Source organism: Hypanus sabinus, chromosome 17, assembly GCF_030144855.1.
Source record: "Hypanus sabinus isolate sHypSab1 chromosome 17, sHypSab1.hap1, whole genome shotgun sequence".
Classification (NCBI taxonomy): Eukaryota; Metazoa; Chordata; class Chondrichthyes; order Myliobatiformes; family Dasyatidae; genus Hypanus; species Hypanus sabinus.
This window is the reverse complement of record NC_082722.1, coordinates 47,981,889-48,000,851: the sequence shown is the minus strand read 5'-3', so window position 1 is coordinate 48,000,851 and position 18,963 is coordinate 47,981,889. Positions and strand designations below refer to the sequence as shown.

Sequence of the window (18,963 nt, the reverse complement as noted above, 5' to 3'; positions counted from 1 at the left end):
TTTCTTTGATAGCTTATAGTGTGGTTTAGTGTCAATTTTAGTTTGGAAATATTTCTGTATTGGATTTGAAGATGTGTTTTTTTGAAGATGCTAAGCAAATGAAAGTTGGTGAAGTTGAATTGTTTTATCAGCAGTAAAACATTTACAGTTACATATTTATGCATTTTCCCCTTAGGACAATAAAGTGAATGGTGTTACTTCTTGTACCCGTCTTTTGGGCTGCACCTACCTCTTCCCATGGGTCCTTCCCAGACCTCACGTCCGCACCATATCACTTACCGCTCAGGATGAATTCCTTATCTTGGGTACCAAGACACTCTGGGAAAATTTGTCCTATGCTGAGGCAATAGAAGCTGTTAGGACTGTGCCTGATCCTTTAGCTGCAGCCAAAAAACTTTGCACCCTTGCTCAGAGCTATGGCTGCCATGATAATGTTGGTGCTGTGATAGTGTACTTGAATGTTGGGGATGATAACTGTACATGTGAAGTTCAAGGAGTTCCATTAGCTAGTCCAACTGTATTTGCTCCTATTAATATGTCAGTAAAAGATGGTACACATTTTTCTGGCACCCCATCGTCCAGCAGTGGGATAGCATCCGAATTCAACAGTGAGATGTCTGCTTCTGAAGTGAGCAGTGAAGTGGGGTCCACAGCATCAGATGAACAGCCAGCTACAAGCCTGGAAGCTTCAACAATCCCTCGTGCTGAACGTCGCTGCAGCCTCCATCCAAGTTCTTCCACCAGTGTTTTCCAGCGACAGCTTTCTAGTGCGACATTCTCTAGCAACCACTCAGATAATGGCCTTGATAGTGATGATGATCAACCAGTAGAGGGAGTATTCTCTAATGGCAGCAAGCTGGAAGTAGAGGTGGATATCCATTGTGTCCATTTCCAAGTTCCAGGAAACTCCAACACTTCACAAGCTCATGATGAGGGATTATTTGTCAACCTGTCTGGGGATGACAGTCCACAGTCATATGTAAAAATACAAAAACAAAATGATATAAACAGTGGGTCATTGTTAGTGAGTAACAAGGAAGGAAGTGATATGAAGAAGTCTTCGTCTGCATCAAACCTACAGGGTAAGAAATTTTCAAATGGATCTGTGGTCCCTCTTGAAAAAAGCCACAACATTATTGAGGTGGCTACAGAGGCTCCAAAGAAAAAATGTGGATATTTTGCTGCACCAGCACAGCCAGACCCAGAGGACCAATTAATTGTACCGCCAGACCTGGAAGAGGAAGTGAAAGAGCAAATGAAGCAGCATCAAGATCCTATTTCAGAAGCTGAATCGCAAAGAGACCCTAGATTTACTCAGCAGGAGGTCTATGACACAGCACTGTAACACAGTATTCTTTCAATGGAATTACACTGTCAAAATGAGGGTTGGGATAGTACTATATTAGATATTTCTTGTGCAAAATATAATCACATCATCACTAAATATTATTTAAATTGTACATAAACTAGATTACAAGATGCTTCAGCATTCGTCAAAAAACAAAATCTATTGTGTGGTGTTGGCTTTGACCTGTTGAGATTGTTATCTTGTGATGGTTTTAGGTTTTCATTTTCAATTAAAGCTGCATTATCCTTCTCATGATATGAACAAGTATTTAAAAATAGTTTTTTTTTAAAAGATGGCATCCAATTATACTTGTGGTTGCCTGTGTAAAATGTTTACAAAGTTTTTTTTGAGTTAAATGACCTGCATCAAAGTCCATTTTGTTAAATTAAAAAAGAGTAGCAGCTTCCCTAAGTAGGTAGTGACATTTTCAGTGGTTCAAGTTTTTTTTTGCACTTTGGTGAGAAGACTTGCATCCTTTCATCTCTGGTAGACAGTTTACTTTTAACCAAAATCAAACAGCTTGAAATCTGCAGATTTTAAAATCAGTAACGCAAATGCAAAGTGACCATAACCTGTCTTAGATCTTTTGAGATGTTTGGTTGCAATGTCAGTCAAGGTTGCATGGCTCTCTCTGCCCTACTTATAATTTTTGCTGCTAAGCTCTCCAAAGAACTGAGCAACCTTTTCATTCATCCTGGTTTAGGAAAGATGGGCTTAATGTTTGTAAACTTAAATCTAAGTTGAAGCACATTAATACTGCAGCTTTGAATTTAAGATACAAACATCTTCCAGGAGCAGAGAAGCATCTGCGTAAAAATTGGCTTTAGAATATACTTTGTTTTTATTATTTTATATTGCAACCAATCAGTGCAATTTGTGCTCACAATTTTCCTGGAAAAACCTATCCTCTGATTATAGTTGATAAGGAAAACTTGGCTATAATTTACATGTTAGAGAAACTGTAATTGTTTTTACTCATCGCTATTTGTCAGGGATTCTGTAGGTTTGCTCAGAGGATTAGACACATGTGCTTTGTATAATTAAGCATAATTTAATTGGTGATGCATATCATGTAGTTTGTAATATATTTATCAGAGGGCAAGAAATGTTCTTGAGTCACAGAGGTTTTGTCAGTTAAAATCATTTTAAACAAATCTATATATTTAAAACATGCTGATGTAGAGGAGCAAAGACATTTTGACTATAGTCTTTACTGTATTTAATTGCACTTAAATCTTATTTTCTACACATTCAGACTAGGCAAGCAAGACTTAAACTTTGCTCAGACGACATTTTATTTCTAATGTAGATGACAACATCATCTGATGTTTTTGTGCAATATCATCGATCAAACAGTTACTTAAGCAAAGTTAACTTTGTTTTACTGCCCATGTGTTACCTAAGCTGTGAAAGCTTTTAGCATTTTCAGATTTTATTTCTGTTTTTCACATCAGCAGTATTTGCTTTAGCAAGATAAAATTTTACTTTTGTGGGCTGATTGATACAATGGCGGGTTTTTTTGCATGCAGGAAACAGCTACAAAGCTGAGATCCTGAGCACAAATTGTGCATGAGATTGTGAAATAACATCAGTAAGTACTGGAATGCTGTTTTTATTTTGGGTCCATAACCTTTTATCAGAACTGAGGAAACATGAATATAACAAAGTTTAAGTTGAAGAGAAGGTTGGGTGGGAAGAGAGATCAAATAAAGATTAAGTGATAGAAGTGGTGATGATTCTGGCTGAAAGAGCACGGATAAGATCTGTGGTGAAGTGTGCACTGGAGGAACTTACTCAAATCTGAAATTACAAGAGTGAAAAGTCAGCTGGTAAAGTGAGATACAAATTTGGAATAGCTGATTAGCTGGATTTGATACCGAGTCTTGAGAGCTGTAATCTGCCCAGCCAGAAGATGAGGTGTACTTCATTGGAACAGAGTAGGAGACTAAAGATAACCAACTGCAGAGTAGCTGTGCAGTGGAAAATTCATTGAACAGGCAATTAGAAGTTCATGGTTAGCCTACATGTAAGAGAGCAGCAAGAGCTAAACTACCCACGTGAACCTCTTTTTGATCTGCTTACTCTGAATGTCCAACCAATTAGAAACAATTGACACTTACTGTCACAATGTGCTGGGTCCTTAGCATTGACGAAACAAAACTAATTTCTGTTTCTGATATTAATTTGCTTCTGTAATAAGTCTGATAGGATTATTTAATCTAGAAAATTGAGAGTTGTCTGCAGTTTATAATGTTAATGAAATAGCAGTGGCCAAAAGTAAAACCTTGAAAAAGTATTCCACCCATTTTTGGTGCAGTTGGGCAGCAGCACTAGATTTTGTCTTTGAGCTCACAGCTGTGAAGAAATGATGAGGGAAGATAGGAAGGGGCAATTAGGGTCATTAGGGATAGAGGAGTACAGAGCTGAGTGTTTCCACACACTCCACACTGTAGATTGATAAAGCAATCAAGTACACATGCTGTGATTAGCGCTGCTTACCTGCAAAAAAGCCTCATAAATCAAGGTGTAGGAGTGTGAATATTAAATTAATGTTGCAGGGGATTCATTAATTCATGCATGATTTCAGTCTTTATGTATGATTTACAATTTGTTCTCTCTCACATGCCCATCAAATCCCCTTTGAATCTATTTCTATTAACCTATACTAAGGGGTCATTTACCACAACCAGTTAACCTCCCAGCATATCTTGGGATGTAGGCGGAAACTGGAGTATCCAAAGGAAACACATGTAGTCACAATGGATTTGAGGAATGCAGACCAACATTTAAAGAGTTGTTCAGCTGTATCACATAACACATCATCAGGTCTAATCTGCCTCTGTATGAAATGTACAAATCTGTATCTTGAGATACCAAATTCCAGCATATTGATGTGTACAGAAACATAGTGTCCTCTAAACATGAATTCCTGTCAATCTCTCACAAATGCAATTTTTTTGTTTTTTTTTCACCTAAAGGTAACTGGTAGGGCAGGAGAGATTTAAAGGATTTCAGCAGCAGGTGAACTAAACTATTTAAAGACAGACCTTTTACATACAGAGGACCAGGTCCTAGTGATGGTGAGAATCTGAACCAAGGTGCAACAGAATTCATGGTTATGAACAATCGGCCACAGAGAGAGACTAGAATTGTTTTAAACTTATAATCCTTAATTACTATGAAGTTTTGCTCATTTAATATGATTTGTTCTACAAATTTTTGAATGGATTTAGAGAATGGGTGGTGAGGTAGTACCAGGGTTGTTGTCAGTATCTGTGCAGGAATTAATTTGTTCTTTATATCATGCCCTAAAGAGGCTGCTTACAGTCTTAAATATATGTAAATTTACACCTGTTCTGCAACCCCTCAGGGCAGAGAATTTCTTCCACTGCCATCAGGGAAGAAATTTCTTTGTACCTCAGTTTTAAATGAACGCATTAAGAGTGTTTTCATTTGAGATAACTATTTCAATAGTGAGCTGGAGAAGTACCAGAAAGGATGATCATCAGTTCCAAGATCTGTGGGAAGATGCATAGTCAGCTGGTTGAAGGGTAAAATTTCCTCGTGACAACAAAGAAGAGGGCCATTTGCCTCATAAGGACTATGTTAGCTCCTACCAGAAGAATTCCATAGTCTCATTCCCCTTCTACTTTCCATGAAGTTCTTGGATAACTTCATGGATATACCTCCTAAAAAATTACAGTATTTGGTTCCAGGTACTTACTGAATCAAATACAATCGGTCTCTCTATTCTAAACTAAGAAGAAAAACTATCCTTGATATCAAACTTCTGATAACCATTCAACCAATTCCCCCGGTAAGAAGATATAGTTTGGTGACACCTTATTTCTGCTTCATATTCAAAATACATAAACTTGTATCTGAAGATCAAGGAATTAATAGACTACAGATAAATTGGATATGACATCAAATTTTGTCATCTACAGTAGAAAAATTATGGAAACAATTTAGGAAAAATAAATCCGAGTGAATGTTAATGATACTTATAGTTGTGGTACCTTTATAAGTTTCCATTAAGGTTTAAATTTGCACAATGTGTCTAATTCCATGAGTCTATCTATGGCATATAAAAGGTAGTTGGACCAAATCAAATGGATGCATTTGCCTTCTTTTAAAAAAACGTTGAAGAGGCTGCCTTACAAAATAGAGCAGCACAATATTATTAAGAAATGAATATTGTCTGGTATTAATGCGATATTTGAAGGCTGAAACATAGGTATTAATCCAAGATCTTGTAAATTCCACCTACTTGATTTTTAATCTAAGCTTTTCATGACAATTAAGCTTTTGTTCAGTTTTTGTTAATCATTGTGAGCAGTGAGATTTTTCTTACATAGGTATTATACTATATATGTGACTGCCAGCACTGAGTGTTGCATCTAGTAGGAAACATGGCTTATGCAGGGGAGGACTATCTGGCAAATTTGGAACTGGGATGAGGAAGAATTTAATTGATGGATAAAATAGCCATTATTGAAAGTGCATATAATTTGAAGTCTGCAGGGGGAAAGACGTTAATGGTTCAAATGAACTCCAATTTGCAGTTTTATAACCCTATGTATTACCTATCCTCACTGGAATTATATATGCTGAGTTAGATCTGTGCACCTACAAACATTTTCACTTACACATTGCAGTAAGCTTAGTATATTCAATGGGTCTTATGTGTATACAGAGAGAGAGAGGTTCTTTTGACAACGGAGAGTCTATAGTCTGAAGTGTTTTACATTACCATAGACATTGATAGCATCAAGGAATCAAAAGCTTTCCCATTATAATCTGCCGATGAAACAAAATGTTTAGCACTGGGTTATAAAACAAATTGAATGATGGTCAATTTTATTAGAGTGTAATGCAACAGCATATTCCAAAACTCATTGTAAATACAAAGTACACAATGTAATGAAATTTCTAATTTTTTATGCAGCAAATCTTATTGTATCTAAAACTAATTTGTACATATTGTAGCATATTCAGATGATACTGAATATGCCCATATAAATTATATATTGAGTATTGATTTATAAGGTACAGTATTTAATAGTATTTAATTCAAGCAAACTTTCTGCAAAACAAAGCAGGAAGATGATATGTATTAAGTTTGTCATTCACAATTTTGAAATAGACATTTAGTCCTTGTACTGAATTGCAGAATGGTACAAAGCACTGGAATTTAAGTACTAATTTTAAAATGTGTTAATTTGTCCTTCAAACAGTTCTTAGGTCTGAAGAAAGTCTCATCAATTTTGAAGCTTTGTTCAGTATTGTTTAAGTTTGTTTGTAGCACCGGCTCCAAAGGCAATTATTTTTAACTTTGTTCCTTCATTGTTTTTTTTAATGTCAGAACCTGCTAGATGTTTCTCCTATCCAGATCATGTGAAATTTAAAGTATGTTTCTCTTATTAATCAGGTTTTTACTTTCATTCTTCCCTGGGCACTGAACTGAAAATGCTTCAGAATATTATGCATGTGCAAATTGAATGAAATATGCAAAATGTAAAGTTTGGCTTCACAGGAAAGAATCAAAGATTGAAAACAGCCTTTATTCAGCCCTTAATTTTTTCATGTGTAATAACAATTAACATTTAAACCATTCTGCTTAATCATTTTTTGTACAAACTATGAAAGGAAAAACATAACTCCTAGGAGTGATTAAATTTATTGTGACTTAGTCACACAAATTTACTAATCTTCTCTGAGAGAATGTAGCCAATTCAAAAGCATTTTACTGTGAATAAGGCAGCACTTTGCTCAGTCCAAACAAGTGTTAAAATCTTTTTCATTTTTAAAAGTGCTTTTTGTTTATTTGTACATTGTTAATTTTGAAAATTAGCAGTACTTCAGGCAATGTTTCCAGTTGTGACAATCAGATTGGGTAAGAATTAATTTGCCATTTGCTAGGAAGATTTCTTGAAATTATTTCTATAGAAATTATGTTGCTCTTTAGACAATGTTTTGTACAAATATCCCAAATTGAAATAATGGTTAAGTAATTACCTATAAATAGTATTCTTGGTAACCTGAAATTTTAATGAATTTTTTTGTATGGATGTAGTTTACTGACTACATCCAGTTAAGTGGGAGTAGTGTTATGATACAAATGAAAGGGTAGAAGAGTTTCTGGTTCCAAAGTGAACCTGTGAGATGCTGCATTTTGGAGATGTAGATAATTGTACCGCTAATAGCTAGTGCAGAATTATGTAAACCAGTGGTTGATGAGGGGACAGTTCCATGATGTAGCACATCAACCATCCACTCAATTAGTATTCTCTACTTATTTCATAATTTCTTGGTTTAAAGTAATTCCTATAAATTATTCAGTAGTTTAATAAGTGATCAAAATGTTTACTCAAGGTTAAATGCACACATATCAAGCTGTTGCAACAGTACCTATTTACTAAAATTAAACAGAAGCCCACAATTATCATTTCTAGCAATTTTTCTCAGTAATGCAGAAAACGAGTATTTGAAGGAGCAAAAATGGTATTTGAAGGAGCTAAAAAAGCTGACAATTTAAATTGCATTAGCTCTTCAAAAACTCTTTCTCTTCTGAAATTTTAGCACTTAATTTCATTTCAGATTGAACTCAATTTTTAAAATTAAGCTTTTAAACAAATATTCAGGGAAGGCATCCCTGTGGGTGAGAAACTTCAGGCTGCTTATATCTGACCACTTTGGATGACCAAATGTCATGAAGCAAATTTTGCAATTATTTTTGCAGTTATATTGGTGATGCTGATAACGGTAACCAGAGGTTAATTTTTTTTTGCAATTGTTTCACTTTATCTCATACCTCCAGTCCACCCTCCTGATTTTGCTGCACTTATGTGTATGATGTAAAAGAGAAATTTTATTAATTGGTGTTTTTCACTGTTAAAGGTTTTTATAAATGCAGGCAATTGTGGTGGGAAAAGTCATAATTAATGTCCATTAAACACAAATTATAATCACCCTTTCATTCCACTTTGGTGGTCATGAGTCTGTTGCGAACCTTTGAGCTGCCAGTTCAATTTATCTGGCCTGAGTGCCTTTGGATTCTGTCAGTGATATTATGTATAATAAGGCTAACTTACTTTAAAATAAGATAATTTCTTTATAGAACAATATGAACATGTATACAATGCATTAACTGTACTTGGAAGGATGTTCTGACGTGTAATGTTTCTTGTAAGTGGTTTGCACTATGAAGAGGTTAACCTCAAAATTCACAGATTTATGGCAACATTGGATTGCTTGGAGCTATAGATTATTTTGACACTTCTGGACACAGATTTCACTTTTTGCTGGAACAGAGATGTGTAAAATGACTTTCCAAGTCCTCCTTTCTTTGTCAATGAAATAATAAAGCATGTTTCTCAATCAACTTTTAAGATGACCTGCTAATGTGCAAGAAATGTTTTGATTACAATTTATACCAACTTGCCAGTTTTCTGTTGTAATATTTTAAAATGCATCATTTTGATAGTGCCATATGGTTTGTGTGTTACTTTCCATTCCTGATTCCATGTATATAAACCCACTTCAGTTGGAAAAACAAATGGATCAGAGAATTCTCTGCCATCTAATCCATTGCAGACAAATTTGTTCTTAAATTATTAAAGAATATGAATATTATTATTAAAATTGCTCCAGATTTTGACTTTCATTTAAAATATCCAGCAATTACACTACACCCATGAATCGTAATACTTTGTGCAGATAATTTGATATTGGGACTGTGCCAACTTGTTTACTTTTTCTCAGTTTAAAGATACCTACTTTTATCACTAATGTGCCTTACACACGGCTGCTGTAGACATTATAGTAAAAGGTTTGTTTTATTAATTGGTGGGTAATAATGGTGATTTTTTTTTAAAAACATCATTGAATTCAAATTTTTACTGGCATTTGTATAATGCTTTAAAAATAGAAAAATCTTGTTTTATAAAAATATAATTGGACAAGAAGATAGAATTTATTAGGAGTGAATAAAAACTTGGCCATGTAGATGAAATTTCAGGAGGATTAAATGGAGGAGGTAGGGTTTAGGCAGGTCATTCACAGTGTGTGTGAAGTTTAGATGATTAAAGTTGTGGTTTTAATTGGGTAAATCAGGTAAAGGGAGTTACACCAGGCCAGAAGTGGGGAAATATAGACTATAAGGAGGAAAGGGGATAAAATACACCATGATCACATTCATAGGATGCCATTTATACTTGGATTAGGGTCATTTCAGTGTTGTGGTAGTGAAATTCAGATTTAGTTGACAGGAAGAATATAGCATGAATGTTAGGGTGACAACAAGAGAATTTGAATTTTCTACTGGGGGGGACAAAGGTACTGGAGACACTAGTGGACAAAATGTTTGTGAAAAGATCTTAAGGAGAGTTGGGAAAAAGCTGAAGGGTGATGAGGATTTTAGGCTTGATTCAGGCTGAGGTAGTTGAATACTGGTTTTAGTCAGAGTTGTCAAAAAAAAGTGAGATTCTTGTGTGGCGAAGGTGACAATGAAGAAAACACGATAACAGTTTAAGAAATAAGTTGGTAACAGGAGAGGGAACTTGCCTTTTATTTTCTGATAAATGTAAACTCAACAGAAAGGAGAAGCAATTAAACAAATTAATAGACAGCTGTGGAAATGTTCATGGTACATTTTTTGAAGTTGTGGTACTACTTGTGTTTGCTTAAGAGAAAACAATGACTAAACTGCAGAAAATGTAAAATCGCCATCTATACATAATGCAGGAAGCAAAATATTTCCGTAACATTTAAGTATATATTACACAATTTAGTTTTTATCATTAAAATCATTAGAATAGATAAAATCCTTCAGTTCCATAGGTTAAGTTTCTACTTTTAAATTGTGAAGTTCTTGTTTTCTGATGTGGTCAGCTAAATAATGTAATATATACTTAATAGAATTAAATGTCATTGATGCTGCTTCAGGCAAATGCTTTTTGCTGCCCTGCACTGAGCAGAACTTGTCGACCACCACCTCCTCTAACCCTCAGTTTTGGAACAATTCAAATACTCAGACTTTTATATATAAACACATGAATATATCAGTTATTCATTTGTTTTTACAGTACAGGTAAAGTTATTTTCCACATTGCTTTTATTTGTATACTGCTCAGTGTATAAGATAATTTTTGATTTTTTAATTTCATGGAAAATTTCTTTAAAAGTATATTCTTTGTTCTCAGTACATTTTGCCTTGATGTGGCTATTATCCTGGAAATTTACACAAGTGGGGCATGCAATTAATGCTACTGTGATTGTAATTTATGTAATTTTAATTCATGCAGTGGTCATTTTGCACATGGTTCAATCAGGACTGAAATATATAAAATATTTTAATGTATATGTATTTTAGCATGCAGAGTTGTGCATAAAATGTAATAATGAAATCCTATTCTGTTATTAGTGTACTTGTTTCTCTGTGCACATCATTGTACAGATCTGAAGCACTTTGGAGAACTGAAGATAGGATTTATGTGGTTCATTGGTTCCCTTAGATACCAGAAGATGTTTCTTAAAGATGCTGCTATAGATTCTGGAGGATCCATCTGTATTTTTGATTATTTGTTCAGCCAAAGTAGCAATAAAGATTTATACTGCGTAAAATATATGACTATGAAATTTTATTCTCAGTTAAGTTTATAATGCATGCCAAGAGTTTACAGATTTTCCAATGGGGGTCATCTGAAATTGAATCCTAATTTTTTTTTAAATTCTCTGGTCAAAATACTAAAATCAACAAAAAAAGGCTGCTTCTAGTTACAGAACACAAAATATAATCTGGATTGGGGAATGTCAATAACTACCAGAAAATATAACTTGGCAGTATCTCAACATAGTTGTTCGTGACTTTGCTTGAGTCACGAATGACGTGGGTGCCAGACAGTGTGAGAACCAACACAATACAGAAAATACCGGTGTAGGCTTTGTCACTACCTCCTCCCATAGATGCTGTCTGGCCTGCTGAGTTCTGCCAGTATTTTGTGTTTTTAAACAAATCAGCACATGGCAGTTACTGGAACTCTGAAATGAAGGATAATACTGGGAAAGTTTATTAAGCAGAGGAAAAATAAGTTACATTCTGATAGTGAAGTATGAAGTTGCATCATGGGGCTAAACATGAAATGATGCTTTCTACAGCGCTGATCAATCCTGTAATTAGTACATTGTTAATGGAAGGAGAGAGCTCCGGGAGCATCCCCACTGTCAATGGCATCTTTCATCACCTATTGGGCCATGATAACCCAGATGGGACTTGTGCTTTTGTGAACGGGATATATCTAGGCAATTTTCCACATGGCCAGGTAGATGTCAGTATTGCATTTGTCTCAGAGGAGTTTGATTAAAGCTACTGTGTGTTAAAGCTGTTCAGCACAACCACCTAAATGCTGATATGCAGATTGGTCCATAATTTTTGTTGTGTCCAGAGCCCTCGGCCAATTATTGATATCACATGGAGTAAATTGATTTGCTAAAGACTGGCTTCTACAATGATGGGGATCTAAGGAGAAAGCTGATGTGAGTCATCTACTTGACACTTTGAAGTGGATGTTTCCGAGTTTAGCCTTCACGTGCAGGACTCCACCTCCTACTAGCTCTTTAACCACCATTCATAACCAGATGTAACGGTACTACTTGTCGCTCATGTATTAGTTGTGGGATCACAGTACTTTGTTACTTTGCATACTGTTTTTACTATTAGTATGTATGTAGAACTCTGTTTCAGCTTCACCAGTTTGGATAGCTCAAGCTGAGTATTCATGAAACACTCTGCAGCCGGAGCAGAAATTGATACCGTCACAATCCATTATCTAAAGGTCTGGCATACTTTCCACTTGTCCTATGAAACCAGTGGATGAATTCTAAATATACCAGTAACAACTCCAGATACACCTTAAAATAAGGTGGCACCAGGGTAAGATCAGTCACAATCGATGTGAGACAGATGAGGAGCTGATTACCTTCTGTTTCTTATGTTCTAAACCTTCACTCTACCTTCCAAAGACTTGCATCAGAGATTTTTCTGTTAAAATTGGCTGTCTTTATTTGTGATTCTCACATGAAAGAGCCTATTTTATGATGCTTTGGTTGAATTTTTGTGAGTTAAGATCTGATCAATGTGCTTGATGAAGTACACATTTTAGCAATGCCTTATGAATTCTTAAAGTACAAAGCTTCCAGATTTAAATTTAGCAATATTTGTTAATGGTAAAAGTAATGTAGGTCCTCTCTCAAAGTTGCAAGTTTTTTTTCCCTATTTGTAAATCTTGGGAATTACAACAATTTAACAAAAGTCATGCAGTGACTTAGAATGAAATGTTCAAAGTAACCAGGTTTATTATAACCATTTTATTACAAGTCACTTTCACAACATCCCCAATATACTAAAGCCAGTTTCGTCACTAATTTCATTTATTGGTACTAGGAAACACTGACACCCTTATAGCCAAAAACAATGCAATACAATAATTCAGACTGATAAATATTGATCATATTACTTATAAAACTATAACATGATGTTATTTTCTTAAGAAGCTAGTGTTAAGAATGGATAATATTGGAATGGTGCTCCACTGAGGCTACATGTTTGCCTTGACCTTCATGGTAAATGTTAGCAATTTTTGCACTTGAGATGAGGTATAGAGAAATATTAATGAGTCAAACTGGCTATTATGCTAAAGGCGGATTTGTATTTCTGCAGTATTTTTCATGGCCACGGAAAGTCTCAACAGTATAAAGTTGAACTTTCTGAAGTGTAACAGTTTAGAGTATGAAGCCAAATGTTATGCTCAATAGCGAATGTCAGGATTCATTGATAGTGGGAAAATTAGGAGTTGAGAAAGGTTTGGTAAACAGCTGGATTCTGAAAATTGCAGAAAGGGGGCCAGAGGAATGAATCAGGTCAGTAGATATTGCTGAAAACTTTGACACTTGTAAAATAATGAGAAGAGTAAGCACGAATCAGAAGCAGAAGACTCTTAAATTATCTTTGCAGGTTTTGGAGAAAAAACTTAATATTGTTAAAATGTTTAAAGGGAGCATTGCAGTATGAATAGAAGTTGGCTTGAATATTGATAATTCAAAAGCTTTGAGCTAGCAACAAAGAATAGGGTGAAAACATTTCAAAAGATTGAAACTTCAGCGCACAGGAGTAACTCCAAGATTTTAGTCACCTGTCATTTTAATTCTGACCCATTCCCACTCTGATCTTTTTGACTTTGACCTTCTTCACTGTTCTAATAAAGCCCAATATAAACTTGAAGAACATATCTCATCTTTTGTTTAGGCACATTGCAGCCCTGGGACTCTTTCTTTTCTCTTTGTCTTAGTCAAAGAGAATAATCGTAAATGTTCTGAAGACTAGAGTAGTATGCTCCTCATACTGGGTGTAGAGATTTGGGGGACAAACCCAGTGTCCTTGCAGTAAGTGTGAATAGCTACAGTTCCTGGCAGATCACTTGGAGCAGTTGGAGCTGCAGTTAAGATTTGCTGTAGAATTTCTGGGAAGGGGAAGAATGATATAGTCAAAACGTTTAGTGAGCTGGTCACTCCATAGGTGCAGTGAGAGAGGAGATGGGTGATCACCAAGGAGATACAAGTTGTGCAAGAATCACCTTTGGGTCATTCTCAAGTTATGCCATCTTGAAAACTATTGGGGATGAGAGGTAAGTGTGTCCTTCTGAAAGGGGAGGGTGAACAGGCAGAGATTCCAAAGACATAGGTAGAGGTCCTGCAACATGAATTTAGGGAGCTTGGTAGCTGTTTAAAGAGCAGAATCTGAAAGGTTTTAATCTCTAGAATAGCTTCTGGTGCCAAAACTATTGAGTAGAGCAACAGCTGAATGTGTAGCTGAAGGGATGGTGCAGGACAAGGGTATTTTAAGTTCCTGGATTTGTACCATTTCTGGGGAAGGTGGGACCTGTATAAGTTGGATAGGTTGCACCTTAACTGGAATGGGACCAACATCCTTGATGAGAGGTTTGCTAGTGCTGTTGGTGAAGGTTTAAAATGAGATGGCAGAGGATGTGAGCTCAGTAGATACTCAGATGAAAAGGTACAATCACCTAGAGGAGAAGTAGCAAGTCCAGGAGGCAGAACAAGCTAGTAAAGGCACATTTCCCTTTACAGGATTTTCAACGCCTTGTTGGACATTGAATGGATAAATCTCCAGGTCTGGATAGGAGGCAAGGGTGGATTGCTGGACCTATTGCTGAGATTTTTATACCTTTGTTGGCCACAGGTACCAGATGACAGGAGGAGAACAAATATGATCTTCCTTTTCAGGAAAAAGCTTGGTAACTATAGATTTGCGAGCCTAATATCAGTGGTAGGGAAAATATTGGAAAAATAATATTGAGGGAGAGGATTAATGATCACTTGGAAAGGCAGAGACGAATCAGAGATAGAAAACATAGCTTTGTCAAGGGCAATTTCTGTCTGGCCACTCAAATTCTGTGAAGGGGCATGAAGTGATTTATATGAACTTCAACAATGCCTTTAATAAGGTCCTAGACAGGAGACTGCTTTAACGGGATAGGGAAGGGCAGTCAGGGCATGTAAGTTGTGCAGTAATGATCTTTGGTCATTCTTAAGTTATACCATATAGGAAATTATTCCAGGACAAATTGGCAAACTGGATCCAAAATTATCCTGGTAACAGGGTTCAGAAGGCAGCAGTAGAGGATTAGTTCTGTGATTGGATGCCTATGACAAGTGGTGTCCTACAAGGACTGGTACTGGGATCCTTGCTTTTTCTAATGTATGTGGATGTGGGAAGAAAGATTAGTAAGTTTTCTGATGAAACAAAGATTCTCAGACATATTGGTAGTGCGGAAGGTAGTCTTACACTGCAGCAAGCTATGTGTTGTTAGGGTAGGGTTAAAATAAACAGATGATGCATTTTGGCAATACTAATAACTATTAGTATTGATAGAGTCTTTGGGAGCTTTGAGGAACAGAGGAAACTTGGAGTACATCTACAGAAATGTGAAGGTAGCAATGCAGATAAATGGCATGATTAGGAAGGTATGTGGAACATTGACCTTGATTAGTGGGGCACTGAGTGCATAAGGTTATGCTAAAACCTTGGTCAGATCACAACTGGAGTACAGCATGCAGTTTCGGTTAGGAAGGATGTAATAGTACTGGAGAGGGTGCAGGGAACATTCATTACAGTGTTGCCTGGAGCGGAGTAGTTCAGTTCGGGGGAATGGGGATTGGAGCAGAAGTGCTTAAGAGTGAACATGGTTGAGAAAAACTAACATTTTAAGGCTTTTTTTTAAAATAAAGTAGACTGCAAGAAACATTTCCTCATACTGGGTTAGATAACTTTAGAGAACATAGATTGAGTGTAATGGGGACAAGATCTAGAGACAATGAGGGGAACTTCATCCCCCAGAGAGTGGCAAGTATGTAGACTACACTGACCAAGAGTCTTGCTGGAGCTGGGTTGCTGACAGCATTTAAGTGCCTAGATGAACTCTGAATCACTTTGGCAATGAGAGCAATCTCACTGAGATTAATACCGAATGGTACCCACTGGCCAGTATGGACAAGTTAGGCTAAATTACCTGTTTCTATCTCAAATTCAATAATTTCAGAAAGAGAGATTTTATTATCTAGAACAGAGGTGTATACTAGATAAGTGGTGAACTGCTTAATGAAATGAGGAAAAACATGTTGTGGAAGGGATACTGATTGCCATTTTTAAAAATCTATTTCAGCCTAGATTGATTATTGGACTAAAGGAAAAATTAAAGGTTATGAGGATCAGGCAGGGAAGTATAGTCAGGTGGCCAATAATCAGATCATCCACAATTTTAATAGCAGTTTCAAGAGACTATAATACCCAGCCCTGATTGTTGTGTGTTCTATTTAGCATAAAATCACATGCCAGTGAAAATAAACCTGATTCTGATTTTACATTGCCCACAACCCAATATAACTAGATTTTTTAAAGGTAATGTTTACTACCCCTTTAAAAGGTAGACTTGTAATTTTTTAGTTGTTCCCCACCAGCTTCCAAGTTATCACCACCTCTAAAATGCAGTGATTCGATTTGGGGCATAGCTATGTCCAACTTGAGATTTTGAACAATTAAACTTCTACATTGAATTTTGCCAGGCGACTTTGTCAAATGCAGCATTCCAATTCTATTTTAGATTTCCATTGTGCGCAGTAAGATTTACTGAATAAATATGAAGCCTGATTCAAGTTTCCCCTTTCTGTTAGGTTAGTTAAGGTGCCCCTTCCCAGCTGATTATTTTACATTGGCTTTGTATCACATCTCTGTATTCTATACGCTGCTGCACATTATTCTGTGTCTTTTCCAGCTATGCCAACTATGAAACTTCTGTGGAATTATAATACATAAATTTTCTTAAGAACGTAAAGTATCTTTGTTTTGTTTCTCCACCTTTCGGTAAAATTGTACAACCAGTATTGCACTAACACAATAAAATATAGCAAGAAGTATGCCAAAGCAGGCTGCTGCAGCATCAGATCCAGCTAAATCACAATTCATCCAGTTCAGACCATACCTGGCATAAAGAAGCTCCCTCCTCTTGCAAACATCAGTAGCATTAATCTGGAGGACAAAATACAAGTAAGTGCCAACTGCTGCTGCATAACCTAGAGATGCCAGTATATTGAATATTAGTTCAAGTATCAACCACTTCAGAGACATGTTATGTAAAACCTGAGCACCCTTAATTATAATAGCCAGGGTGATGGCAAACATGGCAATGGAAATGCCAATGCCTGTGTAGAGTTCAGGCGCTCTCATTACAATAAACTCCCGATCAAGTTTCTGCACTTCCTTTAGTTGTTCCCCTTCAAGTGGAGAATAATCGCTGTTGATGCTGAAGAAGCTTGTTGCCAGTCCACCATTACTGCTGTATCCTGAGAGAATAATGTATGATGCCACCACACACACCAACACCAGCATATTTAACGTGGCCTCCAACATCTGAACTATACCTGACAAAAAAGGAATAATGGGTGAGTGATGAAATTAAGTATATTGCAGCTCTTCAAATCCTATCTTCCTTCATCCTATTCACATTATGGGTGATCATTGAGATGGAGAATAAATGTCTCTTTTATATGCTTTTACCTTAATGGCCTTGTGACTGAAGACTAGTTATTTGAAATAGATTGGTTACAGTGTCTCAGCAGGATGTGGCATTCAAAATAAATTGAAACGATAAATGGACATTAAAAACCATATGCTTCAAGAACTACAGGTGAGTGAGTGGCGTCAACAGAGAATACACATATCCATCTTCCCCTTTGTAAAACAATCTTTCTAATATGTTTTTAATTGTCATGCTAATGATTCATCATACAATAATTTTGTGGAATGGAAAGGCAAGATTCTTGTCACCACTGTATATTTTTGTCAAGCTACAAATTAATATTCTTCATTTTATCAAACTTTTAGAAATGTGTAATTTCCCTATTTTTTCCTTGACCTCAGACTTGGTCTACTTATCCCACCTGGCTTCTTTAATGTGAGCAAACATTGATGTGAAGTAATGCAGAATGCTCTCCAACTTCAAGATAATGGAACAGAGGAAATTGAGGGGTGACCCGAAAGAGGTGTACAAGATCATGAGGGTCATAGACAGGGTGAAAGCGCATAATCTGTTTTCCAGGTAGGAGGTGTTAAGAGGGCACAGGTTTCAGTTTCAAGATCGTTTAATATCATTTCCTGTATAGGAGAACAAAATAATTGTTACTCTTGATCTGATGTAGCACATAAAAAGCTCAATAAGCTAAAGAGCACAAAAATAATTTTTAAAAAAGCACAATAAACATAAGGTCACTTATATTGTATGTACATGAATTGATCATATAAAGTGCCACTAGGGCACCTTATGTATATATGGTACATAAAATTTTAAAAGGATATCAGGGAAAGCTTCAAGCAAGGAGTGGTGTGTATTTGGATTGAGCTGCTAGAAGCAGTGGTTGAGGCAGGCACATGAACAACAATTAAAAGCCATCTAGATTTTTACATTGCTAGGAAAGGTTCAGAAGGCTATATGGGCCTTACACAGGCAGAAGGGACTAGCTCACTGGCAACAAAGTAAGCATGGATGAGTAAACTCCATGACTATATTACAAAAAAAAATAAATCTACAACTTTGAAGCCAAGTTAAGACTAAACAGTTGTATTTAACAGGCAATATTTGAATATAATCTTTGTCATAAAATGAAGTGAATGATTTATCTCACATTGTTGTTGCCACCAGAGATTATAATTTGAGATTCTTAGTTCTCATGTTCCAACAATACTCACTATGTACATCAAGTTGTTTGTGCAATGTGAAATTATGTAAGGTTAAAAAAGTTACAGTAGCAATCAGTGTTAACATGAAAATGTTAACATATCTGGTCAAGTGACTTACTATTTGAAACAGCTCAATGTTAACTTGGTGAATGTGGTTTTATCCAAAGGATGAACCATGATAACATCAACCTGCTGTTGGTGTGAAACCAAATTACATAGTTCCAGACTAATTCTTCGCATATCTTTGTGCTGCATCAACACATGCATTCTAAGCTGCCAACCCAACCCAACCCAAAAAATGTGA

General features: G+C 36.1%; 2 protein-coding genes across 4 annotated transcripts in view; one reads left to right on the top strand and one right to left on the bottom strand.

Annotated features, from left to right (window-relative positions):
* LOC132406893 (PH domain leucine-rich repeat-containing protein phosphatase 2-like) overlaps positions 1 to 10,972 on the top strand; it is a 141,957-nt gene extending 130,985 nt beyond the window's left edge. For all 3 annotated transcript variants that reach the window (XM_059993004.1, XM_059993003.1, XM_059993005.1), the window contains one exon: positions 176 to 10,972. In XM_059993004.1, the coding sequence (XP_059848987.1) occupies positions 176 to 1,345 (1,170 nt within the window). In that variant the 3' untranslated portion in view covers positions 1,346 to 10,972. The remainder of the gene's footprint in view (positions 1 to 175) is intronic.
* Positions 10,973 to 12,723: 1,751 nt separating this feature from the next.
* Positions 12,724 to 17,360, bottom strand: LOC132406630 (MARVEL domain-containing protein 3-like; the record flags this gene model as incomplete). Its single annotated transcript, XM_059992433.1, has 1 exon — positions 12,724 to 17,360. A coding segment is annotated over one exon (615 nt), but the record flags the coding sequence as incomplete, so codon positions are not given.
* Positions 17,361 to 18,963: the final 1,603 nt, after the last annotated feature.